At 43.4% G+C, this 19,148-nt stretch overlaps 2 protein-coding genes across 6 annotated transcripts; both read right to left on the bottom strand.

Moving 5' to 3' along the window:
• Nucleotides 1-826: 826 nt before the first annotated feature.
• On the bottom strand, nt 827-7,332 carry LOC116195276. 4 transcript variants are annotated; one of them, XM_031524354.1, is made up of 4 exons: nt 6,698-7,332; nt 5,862-6,277; nt 4,219-5,350; nt 827-3,706 (listed from the first exon to the last, which is right to left on the bottom strand). In XM_031524354.1, exons 2-4 carry the CDS (start codon nt 5,990-5,992, stop codon nt 1,088-1,090), a joined length of 3,882 nt encoding a protein of 1,293 aa, XP_031380214.1. In that variant the 5' UTR covers nt 5,993-6,277; nt 6,698-7,332; the 3' UTR covers nt 827-1,087. The 4 variants fall into 4 exon arrangements, with proteins under 4 accessions (XP_031380214.1, XP_031380207.1, XP_031380229.1 ...); XM_031524347.1 differs by having other exon boundaries at nt 6,874-7,332; XM_031524369.1 differs by having other exon boundaries at nt 7,060-7,332.
• Nucleotides 7,333-14,354: 7,022 nt separating this feature from the next.
• Nucleotides 14,355-18,604, bottom strand: LOC116187312 (receptor-like protein kinase BRI1-like 3). Of its 2 annotated transcripts, none has more exons than XM_031515976.1 (2): nt 18,376-18,604; nt 14,355-18,251 (listed from the first exon to the last, which is right to left on the bottom strand). In XM_031515976.1, exon 2 carries the CDS (start codon nt 18,199-18,201, stop codon nt 14,482-14,484), a length of 3,720 nt encoding a protein of 1,239 aa, XP_031371836.1. In that variant the 5' UTR covers nt 18,202-18,251; nt 18,376-18,604; the 3' UTR covers nt 14,355-14,481. The 2 variants fall into 2 exon arrangements, with proteins under 2 accessions (XP_031371836.1, XP_031371828.1); XM_031515968.1 differs by having other exon boundaries at nt 18,380-18,604.
• Nucleotides 18,605-19,148: the final 544 nt, after the last annotated feature.

Genomic DNA, 19,148 nt, shown 5'->3' with positions numbered 1-19,148 from the left:
AGATTCTAGGAATGCCACAACATGATGAGGTGTCTTCCGTTCTGCGTCTCCCACCATAACAATTATGTATCTTGTGGTATTTCTACCCACCCATGCTATGATAGCTACGCAAGCACGTACCAAGTTCTGATTTCTTCTGTCTTGCATGCATTTCTCGTCCATCAGCGTCTCTGTTTCTGTCTCACTAAATCTGATTCACGTCCTTGTATGAATAGACCATGGCAGTGACCTTTGGGACCCTCAAACGGCGATTTTTCCATCTTCATTCAATCACTCTCAGAAACAAGAAGCAGAAACAGTAATCTCTGAAGGACATAACTACTCGAATTGCAGAGTTCGATTTTCCAAGATCCATTGGTTATTGGCTCTATACATGTCGAAGATAACTCTCTGTACTCGACGAAAGCACAGCTCTCTCTCTCAGCTGCAAGGGAAAGGGATTGTAGGAACGATCTATGGACATACACTGCAATATCTTCTTTCCAGTACTTTGCCATTAAAACACATTCAGAGAGATTCGTGATCAGAGATATCTTCAGGAGATATTGTCATCACCATCTTTATCGAATGGAAATTAACGATCGAGCACAGGTTCCACATGCCCGGTGAAGTCATTAATTGACTCGCCAAGACAATCTTACGGATAAGAGATGATCTCCTTAGACATGGATCGATGTTCCAAACCATCCTCAAATACATGCTGTGCCGACATGCCCATTTTGCATCACTAGTTCCGTGTGATTCAACTGATATATGGAAGCATAAGCCATTAGTTCATGCAGACCCGAATAACTTCGCAATATCAGAGCTTCAACTAGCAAGCACGTGAATCGAAAATCTTCAGAAGGGAACTCATGGCTTGGGCTGTTATGCCAACGTCCCTCCGCATCGATTATTATCGGACTGGATTGTGTATACATTTTCTAGTCTCTGCAAGTAAAAAGCCTTAAAACATGCCGAGAAGCAAAAGTAGCAAGCTTGCTTTTAAGTTAGGAAAGTAGTAGTACATAAAATTTAAAATGCAACCTCTATTTTGCGGTGCGGAAAGAGCATTTCTGTTTGGTTTTGTTTAACCTAGGGATATTCGCTATGATAGGCCCGGAGAGTATGGCATTGGAGACCGGATATGGACATTTGGGGATGGGGCCGGCACTAGATGAACCCGCTGGAATGGTCCAGGACCTTCCGAAGAAGAGCACCACCGGACACCTATGGGACTCGAACCTGCCCGCCTTGAGATAGGCACTTGACTGAAGAAGGAAGGATCCTGAGAAGGGTGGTTGAAGGGGTGCGTCCCCACCAGCCTCGGGTCATAACTGATTGTTGCTTTCATTGGAAATGAAACAACAGGTGTGACTGCTGCCTGTCTTTCCTTCGAGCCACCGCCCCGTCTCACCATGCTGGCAGGCATATCGGTAATTTCATCTTCCGAGGCATCGTCAATGATGATGATTTCTTTCATGGGTCTCAAATCTCGAGAATCTGGAACTAGCGCATTACTTCTTGGCGGTTGACTCGGGAAGTAGCAACTACCATCACTATACCCCGACCAATACCAGTTTGAGGACATGCCAGGCTGTTGTGTTGGAGGTTCCATTACCGCCGTCAACTTATTACTGAGGGCTGGCCTAAGACCACTCGATGAAACGGGAACACTGCTATAAGAAACACCGGTCACTCTTGAAACTTGGGAAGAGCTTGGGTTGTTGTTCCAGGTGCCAGCAGACTGAGGATGCCCAAGAGGGGTTGCAGCATTTTCTTCTTTATTGACCACCATCAAGTTCTTACCCATCAACCTGAGCACGGGATTAGACACAGATGGAGTAACAGCGTCGCAGTCGCCACGATCAGAAACTTTTGCCGCATTATCAGTCGAACACTTCGAAGTAACTGGAACTGACGCCGATCTTGTCATTTTTGACTCATTGTCCTGGGAAGCACTCCGTGGGAGCATTTCAAGCCTACCCTCACCAGGAATGGAAGTCGCATTAAGGCTCCGATTCAGGCGCTTTCCTAACCCAATTGCTGTTAAAGAATTAAGGTTCCTCCTCCTCAGCAGTTGGGACTCTTGATAGTTTGGGACAATTCCTTGAGAGCTCCTCTCCTTTCTCTGGCAACAGCATGGCTGATCATCATTCTTCAAGATTAATGGACCTCTTTCAATAATCTTTCTTTCTGATGTAACCCCCATGGTAGAAGGCTGGGGGCTTGAAGCAGCATTCAATACTAAAGGCTCAGCATTGCCACCATCACTAGAGAAACCTGACAATGATTTTTCTTCAAGTGGTGGAGGAGGGCCTGCAGACACCGGCAGATCCACACATTTCTCGGACCCAGCAGGAGCAGAGTTAGAGACAGTAGATGTCGCAGAAACCGGAGAATCTGAGGAATCTCCATCGACCAACTCTTGCTGCTCCTGAGAAGACTGGACCCGACTTGTAGTTAAGGATGAATTCCCTGGAAATTCCTCCGAGCCCAGAGCCCCAGGGCTTGGGAGGAAGGACCCAGGTGGGCCTGGAATCAGAATTCGCTCAACTTCGTATTCTTGTCCCACTTGAGTATCAAGGTCCATATTTACATCAGAATCCTGTCGATTCGCGCCATCACCAACATCTTCTTCGACAATATCCGGGAAAGTTGGACCCTCAATGTCACACAAGCCGCCCTTGTATATCTCAGTGGAGCCTCGAGCGTGGATTCTTCTGTTCTCAATTGGAGTTCCCTGATTCAGATACTCGCTGAAATTCAAATCATTGTCCTCAGAAACCGATTTGGAGTGCAGCTCGAACGCACCTATATCACCATCACCATCATCCCCTTGATCTTGACCCTTGTTCATAACAGAATCCAGGCGGTTGAGCTTTTCCGATTGGTCAGCACTCAAACTGATGGAGGATTCCGTGTTCTTTCCCTCATCACTATCGAAGTACCGCGGTTCCTGGAGGGCACTGGTCTTTCTTGTGTCTTGTCCAAAACCGCCCGAATAACTTCTGGTGAGGGAAGGACTAGGGTCTAACTCATCTACTTGATCCTCTTCGTCCAGCTCTTCCATGAAACGCCTTTCTGACCGCCCAGGAGTTGAATCCCTCTTTGCATCATTCAACTTTGGTCTCCTCAGAGAGCAAACGGACAGCACCTTTTTCTCCGTTCTGGAGAATCTCTCAACTTTGGTTGGGGACATGCTGGAATGTTTTGATGACTTTCCATAAGCAATAGAGGAAATACTCGTTTCGATGCTACCATGAAATACACAACCCCCAGTAGGCTTGAACACATCTGAGGACTGACTCTCTCTTCGCTTCATCGGTGGAAATTTAGATCCTTCTACATTGCCGTCAGCTCCACCATAAAACAAGGGACTTCTGAGTTTTCTTTTCCCAGAAGTCTCACCCTTAATTACTGGAACCCCCAGTCCACCACCGTTTCTTGTATCCTCAGATGAATCGGAATGGTCTCCATCAGAAATGAGATTATTTGCAAAGCATGATCGTCCGGTTTCAACAGGCAAGTCTTCATTACATCCCAGTGCAGGATGTCGATCTTTTCCCTTTACCTTCTTCGAAGGACCTGATCTTTTGGAGCATGCCCACTGTTTTAGGGTTCCATTATCACTGGGTTGCAAAGACCCTTGAGATCTTGAAACTAGCATCCGTGCATCCTCAATATCTGCCCTTCCTCCATCATACTTTTCTTGACCACAAAAGTCCTGTTGAATGACGAATTTTTAACAGCCATAATTAGTTCTCTTTATTAACTAGTAAGCAATAAAAGCCCAAAAAACACGTATAAAGAGCAACTACACAACAACAGCAAGACATTTAAGTGTGCACACATATCGAAACCATGCAATCAACATAATTAAAATTTGAAAACCTAAAACAATTTGACTACTTTTGTTTCAAAGGAGAAGTAAGCAGAAATTTGCATATTTTGTGGGTTGGTTTGGAAGTAGAAATGCAAAAATTATAAGTTGAAAATACACGTAAAAATTTATTGTAAAACTACCATACACTATGCTCATAATTTAGCAATGATCAGCTTGGAAGAGGAAAATGAAAACAAACTACTTTGCAAAATCTATCTACATCACAAAAGTTTATTATGTAGGGAAAAGAAGATAAGCATGATCATATCATTGTGACTGACAAGAGGGAGGCCAGAAAGAGAGGATGACAGAACCCGAACTACAGAATAACAGAAGGAAACATCGTATAGTACCTGAGAATTATGCGGCCGTGCCTTGTGAGAGCTGAAATCTTTGCCTTGAGAAACGAGTTTCAGATACTTGTGATGTTTCTGGGCATTCTGCTTCCTCCTCCTCCTCTTCTTCTTTTTCCTAGACAGGAGAACTTTGTTTCCCTTTCCTTTCAGACACTTCCTTGGTCCAAGAGCCTCACCAGCCGTAGAAGAAGAAGGCTGGCAATCACTGAACCTCGATAAGATCCGTAATTTCGTGCCATTTGAGTCTATATAAACTGCACCAACATCCTCATCTGGGTTAACTGGAGCAACTTTTTCGCTCTTCTCCTCGGCAGTATCTTGAGAAGGTACGCTCGTCCCAGTGGCCCAGTTAGAACCGTTTCTCCGGTCAAGATCCTCCAACGTGCACGGGCGAGCTGTCTCATATATATCCACCATCAACCTCGTCTTTCTGGGCTTAATCCTATGCCGAATCAGCTTTGAACCTGCTGACCACTTGGGAGTCGGCTCTTCAGAAAGGCACTGATCAATGTGCGCATTCAAGGTGGTGTTGGAGGAGGAAGAGAAAGTCTTGCAAACAGGGCAAACTTTCGATGCCATCGTCTCCGATACAGCAGTACAGGTAGAGGCAATATCTTCCGTCAAGCTCCTTTCTAAGTTTCCACCAAGTTTTACTACCAGTCGACCCTTCTTACCCGTCGATCGGGCAGCAGTCTCAGTCTTGCGAGAAACTGTGGGACCCGCTACTTCCTTTTCGACTGAGGTGCCCAGCAAAGTGTGGCGTTCAACTGATACCGAATTATTATTCGACAGTCTATTAGTTGGGACTGATTCTATTTCAAGTGGGGAAAAACTGGTTGTCATGCATGGAAAATTATTATCTGCTTGGACATCGTTTGATCTAGTATTATCGTCATCACTGTTCAGCCTCAAAGGCTCCTCGGCAGAGTTCCTTCGACTAATCTCTTTCTCAAGAGAGCTGCTAGTTTCAACTGAGGACCTTGGGAATGATTGACTCCTGACATTATCGAGGGACTGGAACGGAGGGAGGGGATCCTTCACACCATGTTTCAGACAAAGCTGAAGATTTCTCGACGAGAAAGGCCAATTCGTGCTGATATCCTTGCTCCGGGCAGCAAAAACATAGTTCCTGCAGGTACAAACATGAGAAATTTCACTCATCAGTAACATACAATCACTGTCAAACTGGTTCTGGGAACCCAAAACTATGATCAACCACAGAAGCATGTTTCTGCCATGGAGAGGGAAGCTAAGAAAATCAGAACAGTCTAGAGACGGTCAAGAGAAGCCCAAATATGACAAGAAGATACACAAAATCTAAAACCCCCAGAGAGAGACAGCCTTGAGTCTGCTGCTGCAGAGATGTTAAGCAATAATTGCCATCCCTCAGAGGCTGCTTTTTTATGTAAGCCTCGTGCAACAAACCCATCAAAGAGAGAAAGAAGAGCAGCACACCCAGAAGGATACCATAAATATGGACAAGGGTCAGAATCTGCCAAGGGGATCTACCCCAAGAAACATCGGCAGAAGCAATCAGTGGGATGGGATACAATACCCAGCTGAGGTATCAGCTTGTGCTCCCAAGAGCGAAAATGGTGGAAGAGTGAGAGAGATTGAGAGATAGGGAGGTTTGTTATAACCTTATGGAGAAGTTAGGGGTCAGATCTGGGAGTTGAGGGGAAGGAGAAGCCCTCTCATCACTGTTCAGTGGTGGGATTAGTTCTTCACAGGCACATGGGAGATCTGGTGGAGGTTTTCCAATGGATAACATCTGATGTGAAGCTTTCTCTCCTCACTTGTGCTGTTCCTCCAAACAGTCACAAGCCCCTCTCCTCTTCTACTTTGGTTTATTATCTCTGATAACCTTTCCTTCAGCATAACCAATTCTCACTGATTAGTTAAGTTCCTCCCCTCCAGCTCCTCCTCTCTTGCCTATTCGCGGGTCTCGCCTCGGTGTCTTATCTGCTTTGATCCGAAGCCACCTCATCACGAGCGAAAGCAGGAAAGGCGAAGAGAAATCGAGGAACCCCCACTGGAATCTTCATCCATCATCAGCCTGCAAAGATAAAAGATGTGAAAGGAACATGAGATGTTGAGATGGGAGGGGAAGCAGTATAGAGAGAGACCCACCAAGAAAAGAGGAGAAGAGAAAAGAAGAGGCAGAGATTATATTAGGATAGGAGAAGAATCTAGAGCACCCATGTAGGCAAACGTTATTTCATGTGATTGTAATGGTCGGAATTTGAAGCATGGTGGACAATTATGGAAAGAGGATTAAGCTCGAGCGACCTAATTAAATTAAAAGGCAGTATTATTTCATGTAAATGGGAGATGGGTAGCTCTCAAAATCGAAGCTTTCGAAGACCGACAACGAAATTTATGTCACGGAACAGCAATCAACTCCATGAGAACAAGCTAAACATGATAAGAGTAGAGCGAGGAGCTCCCCAGTCTACAGTGTATGAACAAAACCCACATGAAATAGCAGACCAGAGAGAGCGAGAGGGACACTATCGGTTGCCGGAATCCGAACAATCGGCAGACGCAAATCCAGTATAAACTCAATCAGCAGATGAACTTCACGTCAAACCGGAAAAAGTGGGGAAAAAACCGAGACTTTTGTCATACGATGAACAGTACTGAGGAACTGACCATGAGACAAAGCTTACACGCAGCAGCCCCAGATAGAAAGAGAAGGTAAAGAGAGGGGGGGGGGGGAGACTCGAGAGCCCGTCAAGCAAGCAAAGGAGGGGGGCTTGAAGCAGCTCAGACAGCAGACCCGATCATGAAATCACACGAGCCGAAAACCCAACAAGAACAAAAAGCAGTGAACTTTACAAGCAGAACAGAAGAGGAGGAGGAGGAGGAGGTAGAGGATGGCAAGATCTGGGAGGATGGGGGAAGAAGAGAGGGGGGAATGGCTTCCTTTCTGCCACAAACAGACCTCTTGAGGATTTTTGGCAAGCTGCTTCTTTTTAGCTCAGTTGAATGGGTTCTCTTGGAAGGGCAAAGAGACAGAGAGAGAGAGAGAGAGAGAGAGATGAGGTGTTTGGAAAAACTTGAAAAACAACAAAAATGGGGGTAGTGAGAGAGAAGAGAGAGAGTTGAGAAAACAGCACCACCCACTCACACATCAAAAGGGAAAGAAGGGGAGGGGCAATGGCATCAGGTTCTCCTCTCTCCTCTCTCTCTCTCCATGTCTATCTCTTCTTCCCAAAAAAAAGTGGAGCGGGTCTGAAATTGTACCGTTTTAACCCCACGATTCACCTCCCCCGCCTCCAAATCCAAATCTCTTGCGGTCTCTTCCCAATTGAAATGAATATCGTATGTGAATATGCGCCCTATGTACATCGACTTACTTTTTTCGATTATAAAAGAGATTCATATGATCATAAAAATTAATTAAATAAAGATTCATTAAAAGTATCAATAATGAGAATCAGAGTCGAAATCTCAAGACTGTATATCACTATATCATATTCTCATTGTCCATGATTTACCTTTCAGTGAGAGACAAGAAATATACAGAATTGTTAGAGAGAGAGGAGCCAACCCAATGGCATGTCTTGTGGAAGGACCCAAAAAGATCTAACCTCGACTAGGTATCAACTGTTAGTACTAATTTTGGTACATCGAATGCTATCTTGTTGGCCGATTATACAGCGCGCCGCGGGTGGATTAGGGTTCCTTCTTTGTTTGACACTGGAAATGTTTGATACAGTCCAGATTATATATATACAGACTAGAAAAACCAAGGGGCTGCTGCCCATCTCTCTTAGAGAGCACCGAAATCGTTACGGCCGGATACGGGTGACAATTTCACTAACCATATGCAACAGCCGGACGCGTCTTATAAGCCAAAAAATCTCTGTGGGTATGCGAGGACTAGAGTCATAGCGGGTCAAGCGACCGGACCAGGACCGGGACCAACTGTAAAATCTGAGGATCCAGGAAGAAATTACGGGGACATTGGTCAGATAATAAATAGATGATGATTAACGACAGCAAATGTTTCAATTTGGACCATGTTTTTGTCTGGCGAGAGGGCAGAAAGAGGGGTGTGAGGGGGGGGGGGGGGGGGGGGGGGGGGGGGGGTGGGTTCACAATTACAAAGAAAAAGAAAAGCTGTCCTATCATTGTACCTACCCTACAAACAACCCCTCCTTCCCTTCATTTTCATCAATTGTTTATTGATGATCTTTCTGTTCATCATGGGCTGTTGCCCTATTGAAATTCCTGTTCTGCCCCTCCCTTCCCCCTGAAAACCCAAGCCACGTCCCAGGTCCAGCCATCCACTCATCCATCCCCCCTTGGCTAATTGCATACTACACGACGAACACACACATCCCTATCTTTCCCAAACATCCTCTCTCTTCTCGGCCTCTAAATTTTAATTTAATTTAATTCAATAAGAATTGATTCCAGCAATTCAGCGTGTATTTCTCTTTAAATAAAATATCTGCCTTGAAGGAGCGAAAATAGTCACCTGATTCTAGATTTGAAATTATTAGGGATCAAAAATTGGTTTGACCCGCCCAACCCGACTTATCGTTATGGACCCACATTGATACTTTAAGTTGGATAACTAAATTCTATTGAGAATATTTTTCTATCTATATCTCTTGAATATTCTCCCAAGAGATATTTGATACAATATATTGATATGTTTGATTTTAGAGTTAAGTAGAGTTGAGTTTTGATTTTAATTGAGTTGTAATGATTGTATTGTTGAATTATGAGAAAAATAGAGAAAAAGTAATGAATAGTTGAAAAAAAAGTAATGATTTTATTGTTAAATTGTAAAAAAGGTAATGGATAATTGAGAGAATTTAATATTAAAAATTGAATTGAATTGTTAAAAAAATTGAAGAAAAATGAAAATGTAATAATTGTATTATTGACTTTTGTTGTGTAATAAGTAGAGTTATAGAATTAAAATTTTAAAAACATGATTGCGAAACCAAACGGAATATCTCTGCCTTATATTCGGCAAGTACATCTTCATATTACATGTAATGCATAGATACTGATATCCTAATATTGATCTTCCACAATCTCTATAAATAACTCTCCAGGTACTCCTAAATCTTAAATTCAATCTTTTTCCTTTATTTTGCACATTCTCATTTATGTATCAGAGAGGGAAATCATCATTCCCTCCCGTTCTTCCCCTTTTTGCAGGTCGCTTGTGGACACTTGAGGCTCTTAGCCTGCACGTGATCAAAATCTGAAAATCGAGATCCTAACAGAAATCCTTTGAGGTCAGTCGGATCCTCTGGATTTACCTTATCATGTGTGCTTAGCCAGCAAGTACGAGACCGCGGGGATTAACGTGCAAAATCTAAATGCCCTACTGAAAATCGAAAAGCAAAATATAGCGCAATTCGTATAGAGACCGCTTCACAGGAAGCAAAGCCAAAAGGAGTATTGAACCGGTACTTGGCGCAAAAACCCTCCACAAATCATACCTCTAAAGACAATCAAGCAACCAAATTCTAAATAGCCCAATCCCTACACATTCAAATCAATTCAGCAAAGTTCTTTTGATCGGTTCAAATCAGTGACAGCCTATCTAATCAATACTAGCTAGACTATCAAATCAAAGTACCAAGCTTCCTTGGCCAGTTCAAACCAGAGAATGTAGTCAGGGGGGCCGAAACCTGTACAAACCAATAAAAAAAGGGGTTCATCCACAAACGATCGGTTGTGCAGGCAGCTGGTGCGGTCAATTGTGCGAGGAGTCTGATCCTTTGAGTAGAAGGCAGGGATTCCATCGCATGAGCGATGGCAGTTGTCCGCAAAATAGAAGTCGACATCTAGGAGGGGGAAGAATCAGATAGGCAAGGAGGTAGGGGGAGGCCGACGCCTTTGGTCATTTTGTCGTGATCGGTTCGGGTCGTGCTAGTCGGGTTGGTGCGTGCAATGTATGGTCTGGTCGGGTCGGGCACTACAAGTCGGGTTGGACCACAAAACTAGATCGGGAAATCCTCCACAAGTCTGTTCAAAATGATGACAAGACCATGGCGGGGAACGGGAGACTTTTCCATCAGGGGACACCTCAACGCACCACCGGATACGAGGAGGAGGAGGGTGAGCGCCGCTGCGACCTCCGAGGTGCCAATAAACACAACCTCCGATTCAGAATTAAGTAGAGAAATCGGAGTCAGCCTTTAACCCCGAAGAGAACCAGCCTTTAGCCTTCGTAGGACCAGAGGTGACGGGCAGTGAGATCCACGGGTGGATTCGTGTCATGCCAAGGCAGAGGAGTGCCAAGATATAACCATGGAGGAGAGCCGTGGTGGAGGAAGGCCGGCTTGAAGGGACCAAATGAAATAGCCCTGAGACCCGCAACCAGATCATTGTTAGTTTCTATCTCAATTTGAAAAAAAAAAAAATAGCTATGACCAATAAATATCATTCATTATTATGAAAGTTGAGATATAATTTCTTTAACCGAATTTTAAACTTTTACTCTATTTGGTCTGGCAATTAATCGGAGTTGATTGTAGATGAGCACCTAAACGATAGTTTTTTAAAGAATAATTGCGGTTCAATTTAGTCATAAGTTATAATGTTTAAAAGTTAATCAGTAATATAATCGGATGGTTTTTTTTTGTGCAAATCATGGTATCCGGAAAAGTCCAATTGGATTATGCTCGATATTTTTATGATCAGAAGAACCGTATGGTTGTTTTGCTTACCATGTTTCATTAAGTGTCTGTCACATGGAGTCGACGCGTCGCCCTCCCGAGGGGTTCTCTATTATTATCTCACAAAATTGAATTATCTAGCTCGCACATGCGGTTCTTAATAGTGGAAATATACCTCATGCTACAAAACTGTTGCAATGCATGCTGTACTGTCATATAGCATTCAACTGGCTAAAAGTTATTTTGTGGTGCTGATCTATACAAGTACTCATTGCTTATTTTCTGACGGCAAAAGAGAAGATAATTTCATCGAGTGAGCTTGCAGGAGAACATGCATATAATTACTCTTTTCTCATCGAAAAGAGACTCGAGAGCTTATCTTGTTGAATTCGTCCCTGACTCAATTTACATCGAGAACTATATATCCTCGTCCTCAATCATTTTCGACTTATCTTAGAGAGAACGACTGCGTTCTAACTAGCTAGGTGATTTTCAATTGGAAATCCGTATTCATGTGCACGTGAAAGTCAAGATACATGAGCTCAGCTCAAATTGACTCCATAAATAAAAAATAAAAATAAGAATAAAAGAATTTATATTTTATGTTCCCATTGCATGTTTTAATTTTCGGTCGGCCTTCGAGCCGTCAGTTCAACAGAGCATAGTAAACACGGCATCTCTACCCTGTCTTTTTTTTTCGCATTTAAATTTTCTTTTCTTTTTTTCCTGTCTGATTAAGAATATAATCATTTCTTAATGGAGATTGTATGAAAAGGATCCAAAGCACATAAAACTAATCCGAGCTGTTCATTTCTTGCTATTAACTTAAAGAAACTTGCATTCTCCTTTTCACCAAAAAAAAAAAAAACTTAAAGAAACTTGCTTTTAACACTGCTGAAGCCGTCAATGGAATGAATATTTAAAAAAAAAAAAGAATTTGGAATTATAAGAATTAAAACGAGGAAGCTCCTACTATTCTTTTTTTCCAATTTAGACATACGGAAAAAAAGGAAATTATGTGGGAAAACAAAAAAAAAATATTTTCTGGGCACCAACTTTAAAATCGTGGCAGAAGGATAATCACAAAATTACAAAAAACTTTTAGGTAGAAAATGAAAATTGGAATATCGGTTTGATCGTGAAACTTTGTGCTCCGGCCTGTCTTAGTCTCCACACCATTAATGTTTCGTATCGATAATCTGTCTATTTAATCAATCGCTGCTTTTTAGTAATTTATACAATCATATTATTATAGATTGGGCAGCGCTGCACTCTTTCAATGTCCGGTCTACAATTTGCACACACATCAGGCGGATCTTTTCCTTCTTATCATCGGTCGCATTCAGCTTCTTCGAGACGGTGGCGGTGTTTGTCCTCGAAGCTCAACTTAGCTACATATTACGTATATATGTACAACTAGTCGATATGTTTCGAATAGTAAACGGTGAAATCATAGCACGGGCCATTATTTCGAGGAAATTAAAAAGAAAAAAGAATTGTCAAGTGGAAGATTGAACTCAAACAATATTCTTTAATTAATGTTTGTTTGATAATGTAAAGCAGCCCACTAGCAAGCACAATCTCGGGAAAAAGAAATTCCACCAAAAACATATAAATAATTATGGAAAAAGGATCTGATTTCTTAGATTAAACTAAATCAAAGTAGACACAAATTGACCATTGAGAAGCAAATAATTTTTAAAAAATAGTACTTGTAAACTAAGAGATGTAGACATCTGGGTTTCGATTCACAAAATTCATTTATAGTACAAGAGCTTGAAACATATTAGCAAAATAAATCAGAACAAGTCCACGTTTAAGCAAAAGTTATTATTCGCTAATAAGTTATAAAACACATCGAGAAACATTAAAAGAGGACATGAAAAGGCACGAAAAATGCATTGTCGATGAAAGAGCCAATCACAAAGGGAAAGCTTTTCCTTTTAGCTACTTTGGCAAATAGGCTCGACAAAACAAGTACGTAGCTCGACATCGCAAAGTATTAAGCATATATTTATCATAATTATTATTTTTTGTTCTTCACATTTGAGTTGGTTTGTGTCTTTTTTAAGATTGGCTTCGATTTGAGAGCAAAGAGTTCATTAGAGTTTGGGAATCGGGGGAGGGAACTCTCCAATTGCCATTTTCTTTTTTTTGGGATAGTACATGTTTTTTATTACCAAGAATATGAGAACTCAATTTAAAAAACAAGGGAAACATCGATATTAACATTTCGGCCGGATTCATCTAAGAGGCCATAACTTCACTCTTCTATTCTTTTTTCGGTTGATAACTTCACTCTTCTATTCTTAAAGATTCATGAATGTCAAGTTTTAAGTTATAAACTGGATATGTCCGAATTCATCTCCTATAAATCAGTCGTAATCTGCCATCTTAACAATGTATTTTGTAGCTTAAATAAAGTCCAAATCCTACATTTTCTTCCAGCCCTTTTCCTTTGTATATTCCTAAAATTTAAATGAAGTAATAATATATAAAAAGAACTAAAAGTGGCCTCCTGATGGCTATTTTGGGCCCCTAATTTTGTTAATTATGAGCCGATATTTGGGCCTTATGGCCCGAATGGCCCCCGTCACCGGGAGGCCTATTCAACTGATTTTTGGGTTTCTGTAGATGCAAATGCAAAGCAAATTATGCACATACAATAAATATCTTCCACTAGTTGATAAATCAATCAATAAAAATAAAATAAGGTGACGCGAGTGTCTTCTGATCAATGGCAGAATCATATTATTATGAAAAAATGCGAAAATATCATGTCGTTGATTGTATTGTCAACACGATCCATGATGTTCTTTAACATTACAAAAGAGAACCTCAATTCAGCGATCATTACAAAGAAACTAAATTGACAGGTGAAGAAATAACGTAGATCGGAAATGGACCGTTTCTGATGTGCAAAAAGCAGAAAGAATGAGGCAAAGATCGATATGCAATGCCAAATGGTGGTTTTAGACCATACGGTTTTTTTAAGCAGAAAGATTAATAGATTTTCGATAAATTCACTCGGATGACATAAATATACGGTCATCGAGTCACCTTGATTAGGATGTATCTTTGTTAGCTGTTTGTTTTGTACAGTATGCGTGCATCGCGTGGAAATATCAATCGTCTTCTCATCCTCAGGCAATTCCAAGTGTTCTGCTTGAGTACTGCAGGGAAGAGACGCATTAGGCCCGCTAGTGTTAAGAAGGAATCGAAGATGGACTAGACTGGAAGGGAATTGTTCAACAGAAATTTTCCCATTAACTATGCTAGTCAATTCCATGCTGGATCCACTCTTGCAAATCGATCAACATCGAAGTGTCACCCGTATTTTTACTATGAAAATTGAGGAATGCTACCGCTACTACTTTACAAATGTACACAAGCAATCGCTAACTTAGGCTGTTTCTCGGGTTTTTGCTTTCTTATGGAACAAAAGCAGGAAGCTGAATGCTGAAATATTATCGGATGAGTCGGTTAGCAAACGTTAATGATGTTGGTCGAAGCTGATCTGGATTTACTTGCCTTGTTCTGTTCCTTCTAACATTTCTGTATGTCGTGAAATCTGTTATTTACAGCAGGGAAAGATAAAATCGTTCCTTAACTAAGGTTCCTTTTCTCGGGACTCATCAATGGCTGCTTCTTTCAGCGAGAATCCGTCGAGGACGTCACTGCTTCCAGAATCGACCTGAAGCTCCTTAAACATCGACATCACCTGAATCATTGTTGGTCTGCGGTAAGGCCTGTCGTCGAGGCAATCCAATGCAACCCTAAGATAATGGTACAGCTCGGCCTGACCAGATTTTCTCACCACTAGTTCCGGGTCAAGTATCTCATTACTCCTATTATCTCGGTAGAGCTGCTTCCCCCATCCAACTAGGTTATTATCATCACCGAACTTGCTCGGGTCTATAGGCCTCTTCCCAGAAAGAAGCTCCAGGAGTACGACCCCATAACTGTAGACATCTCCCTTGGTCGTGCAGCGGAAGCTCTGGTAATATTCCGGGGGAACATATCCCGGTGTCCCTGCGAGGGTGCTCACGCTTAGGTGGGTGTCGAGGGCATTGACCAATCTTGCCATGCCAAAGTCGGAAACTCTAGCCTCGAGATGCTCATCCAATAGGACATTGCTCGACTTCATGTCCCGATGAATGACGTGAGGGATGCAGCTGTGGTGAAGGAATGCCAGTCCTCTGGCTGCCCCAATCGCGATCCTCTTCCTCATAGCCCAGTCAAGCTTTACAGGAGCAGGGATTCTTCCATTGATCCGATGATCATGAAGAACAGACTCAAGGCTCCCGAACTTCATGTACTCGTACACAAGGAGCCTCTCCTCTCCGACCTTGCAGTAGCCCATCAAGGGGACCAGGTTCTGGTGCTTGATCTTCCCAATCGTCTCCATTTCCGCTATGAATTCTCTGTCCCCCTGACTGGTGGTGTGAATGAGTTTCTTAACCGCGACTACATTGCCATCTCTCAGTTTTGCCTTGTAGACCTCCCCAAATCCTCCAGACCCGATAAGACTCTCCGCACTAAAACCATTTGTCGCTTCAAGTAAATCTGCAAAGGTCAGTTTTCGGAGAGGCTTCTCAAATGTTGCTACGTTGATGCTCAGAGGCTCATGAATGCTCGAGATTTTCCAGTTGGTACTCCCCGAAGCCAAGGAACTCTCTACATACTTATTCTCTTCCAGTCCCGATTTCTTCTGGTTCTCCTTCACTCGGTACAAGGCCACCACCGTGAACAAGCAAATGAAGAAGAACAATATCCCGATGACTATTCCGGCCGCAAAAGACTGCTTTCTTACCCCCAAAGAAGGATTTGACGGGCAGTCCGGTCTGTTCCCAGAGCCACAGGGAGGCAAAGGCAACCCGCAGAGGCCCGTATTGTTCTCATATCTCGAGGCTGGGAAGGTGCTGAGTTGACCCCCCAAGGGGATGAGACCACTAAGGTTGTTGTTCGATACATCGAGATCATTGAGGAAGTTGAGGGACCCCAAGGACCCGGGGATGGTTCCTTCAAGGTTATTATGTGAGAGGTCGAGTACGCCAACTTCTTTCAGACCCCCGAAAGAGTCGGGGATCAATCCAGTGAGAGTGTTATGCCCCAAGTTCAGGACCTGGAGATAGGTCATAGATCCAAAGTTGTTGGGAATTGTCCCTGATAAGGAGTTGTACGACAGATCGAGGTATATCATGCTCCCATTGCCCCCGAAAGTGTACACCGCCATTCCCGAATAAATCCTAGTTGATGAGCAAGAGTGGACCATTGGGAAGCTCTCCAGCCTTGACCGTCTGATCCCCTCAAACTCGACCAGTCCACCAGCTCCTCTGCAAGATGTTCCGCCTTCGTTCCTCACGAATACAAACTGCTTCCCTGAGACACTTCCAGGCATTATGAGGCCGGCTTGCTTGGCGAGCTCTGGAGGGACAGGACCGGTGAGCTCATTGCTGTTTAAATCGAGCCAAATAAGGCTCCGACAATTGCCTATCTCCATTGGAATCATTCCCGTCAGTGAATTGTTGCCGAGTTGGAGGATTGCTAAGTTTCGAAGATTCCCGATTCCGGAGTGGATTGATCCTGTGAGGCGGTTGCTCGAGAGAGATACCCATACCATGTTCGTGCAGTTGGCAATGGACTGAGGGATGCTGCCGGAGATGAGGTTGTTGTTAAGAATCAAGGTCTCGAGGTTCCGTCCGTTCCTGCAAATTCCTTCAGGAATCTCGCCAGTGAGATTGTTGGCCCACATAATGAGGTCGGAGAGTTTCGGCAGAGCCCAGATTTCCTTCGGGATTTCTCCGCTCAGGCTGTTGAAGCTAAGATCGATGGCTCTCAGGGTCTTGCAGTTTCCGAGCTCTGAAGGCACGGTTCCTGAAAGGTAGTTCCCGGGGAGCTGCAACTTCTCCAGCAAAGGCGAGTAGGATGAAGAGGAGCAGAACCCAGAAGGAACATTCCCTATGAAGCCGTTCGAGCTAAGGTCGAGCACCCGTAGCTGAGGAAGTCTAGTCAGAGCCACGGGAATGAGACCGGTGATGTTGTTGAATGGCAATCGGAGGTAGTGGAGACTCGAGAGGTTGCTTACGACTGTCTCGAGAAAATCTCCAGAGAGATGATTGTTCCCAAGATCAAGACTCCGCAAAGAGGAGCACAGGCTAAATGTCAGGGGCAAGCCGCCATCGAGATCATTCGCGGAAAGATCAAGCTCCTCGAGGATACCACAGGTCAGCGCGAGTTCTGGGGGGATATGACCTGAAAACTGATTGTTGGACAGAAACAATAGCCTGAGATTCTTGAGATCTTGCAACAAGTTACCAGGAATCATGCCTCCTAGCTCATTGTGGGAGAGGTCTACGGTCTCCAGAAGCTGACAATTCCTTAAACTGCCCGGAAAGTGGACGTCAGAGAGGCTGTTATGCGATAGATTGAGCGAGGTCAGATTCCCACAGCTACCAAAGTCGAGCCCCGAGAAGCTGCCGGAGAAGTTGTTGTGAGAGAGATCGAGGTACCGGAGAGCTGCAGGGGAGTCTGCAACAAAGCTCGGAGGTATCTCCCCGGATAGTTGATTATTCGACAGGTCAAGAAACGATAGGCTCTTGCAAGACGACGGAGTAGTCCCTAACTTTCCGGTGAGCTTATTCCCTGACAGGTCAAGCAGGTTCAGATTGCCGCAACTGGTGAGGAAGCCAGTTAAGAAGGTGGAATCTGATATCTGATTCCGGGAGAGGTCAAGCTGAAGAAGCGAGGAGCCAATATGAAGTGCGCCGCCCGGGATTGAGTTGTGAGAGAGATTAACATAAGCAAGGTGGCTGCAAGCGAATAGGAACGAATTCCGAGGAAGAGGGTCTGAGAGATTGTTGGAGGACAGGTCAAGGCTCTCGAGAAGGCAAGAGGAGGAGACAGAGGCCGAGAGGTCGCCGGCAGAGAAGGAATTGCCCTGCAAGTTTAAAAACCGAAGGGCGGTCAAGGAGGCAAGGAGGGCAGGAAGGTTGAGGGTCCCGATGATGCCCGCGTTCTCCAGGTTCAGGGATTCGACTCGGCCGGTCAAATTAGAGCAGGAGACCCCAGTCCATGAACATGGACTCTGAGAACTACCATCTAGTTTCCAATCAGACAAGAACCCATTCGGGTCGGATCGAACACAGGACTTCTTGAAAGCCAACAGCCCAACTGCATCATCACCATCACCGTCATCGTCTCCCGACAACTTTCGCGATCCTGCAGCTGCTGCATGCTGTTGGAACAGAAGCAACACCATGAAACAGAGCAACCCTGGGGAGTGTGCATCCAAGTCCCATGATGGTTCTCTTCTTCTTCTTCTTCTCATCTTTCGTGTCTTGTGAGGGGGTTTTTGGCTTCTTCACATTCTTGGATTGACTGAAAGGACAGCAAAGAGACAATGATTACACACGGACAGATGAAAACAAGGAAAGAGAAGGATATATTTTTTCCTTTGGGGTGAGAAAGAGAAGGATATATTTGAGTTGAAGAGGACACTGACTTACTGGCGGCAGTGTCAGTGGCTGGAGGAGAAGAAGTGCGGGGGATCAGAGGTCTGTCTGAAGAGACATGACAAGATGCAGGTACGATGTTTCAGAGATGTCTCTAGTGTGTATCTGTCTTAGAAGTTAGAAGCCCAACAGAGAGAGAGAGAGAGAGTGTGTCAATGGAAAAAAGGAAGAAGAAAAGAAAAATTATAAACAGGAAGCAGCAGAGTGGGATTGATAATAGCTTTCATTGGTGTAGTAACAGTCGAAGAACATTGACAAATTTTCGCAAAATATTACATTCCAACCGTCTCTTTGGAGGCCATTGAAGAATAAAGTTTTTTCGAATGACACAAGTGTAGTATCACTTAAATCAATTTTTATTGGTATTTTTAAGATCCTTTTTTGATAAGTTAACCTATGTTGGTGTCTTTCTAGACCCTTTGTATAATTGCAACGTGAAAGTTTACGTTTAATAGGTTTAAACATAATATTATGTCATAAGACTCTATAAATAAATTTATTTTTAAAATAATGTTATAACATATTTGTAATCACCAATATTGATATGTCAAACGGCTATTTAGCTTGTGATGCATGCCATATAATATACTAGGTATATATGAATAACACGGGCTCTCCGTCTAATTTGATGGTCCGGAAGGATTAAGGAACCGCGTTCAAGAAATGGACAGTGGATACTCTCGAATTTTTCAGGTCTATAGGTTTTTAATTTCCACTTTTTCAATGAATTGTGATAAATATATAAGTCCTCTTTTAATTTTCT

The sequence above is a fragment of the Punica granatum genome, chromosome 1, assembly GCF_007655135.1.
Source record: "Punica granatum isolate Tunisia-2019 chromosome 1, ASM765513v2, whole genome shotgun sequence".
In the NCBI taxonomy this organism is placed as follows: domain Eukaryota; kingdom Viridiplantae; phylum Streptophyta; class Magnoliopsida; order Myrtales; family Lythraceae; genus Punica; species Punica granatum.
Note: the sequence above shows the minus strand (reverse complement) of the source record. Positions and strands in the feature narration are given on the sequence as shown.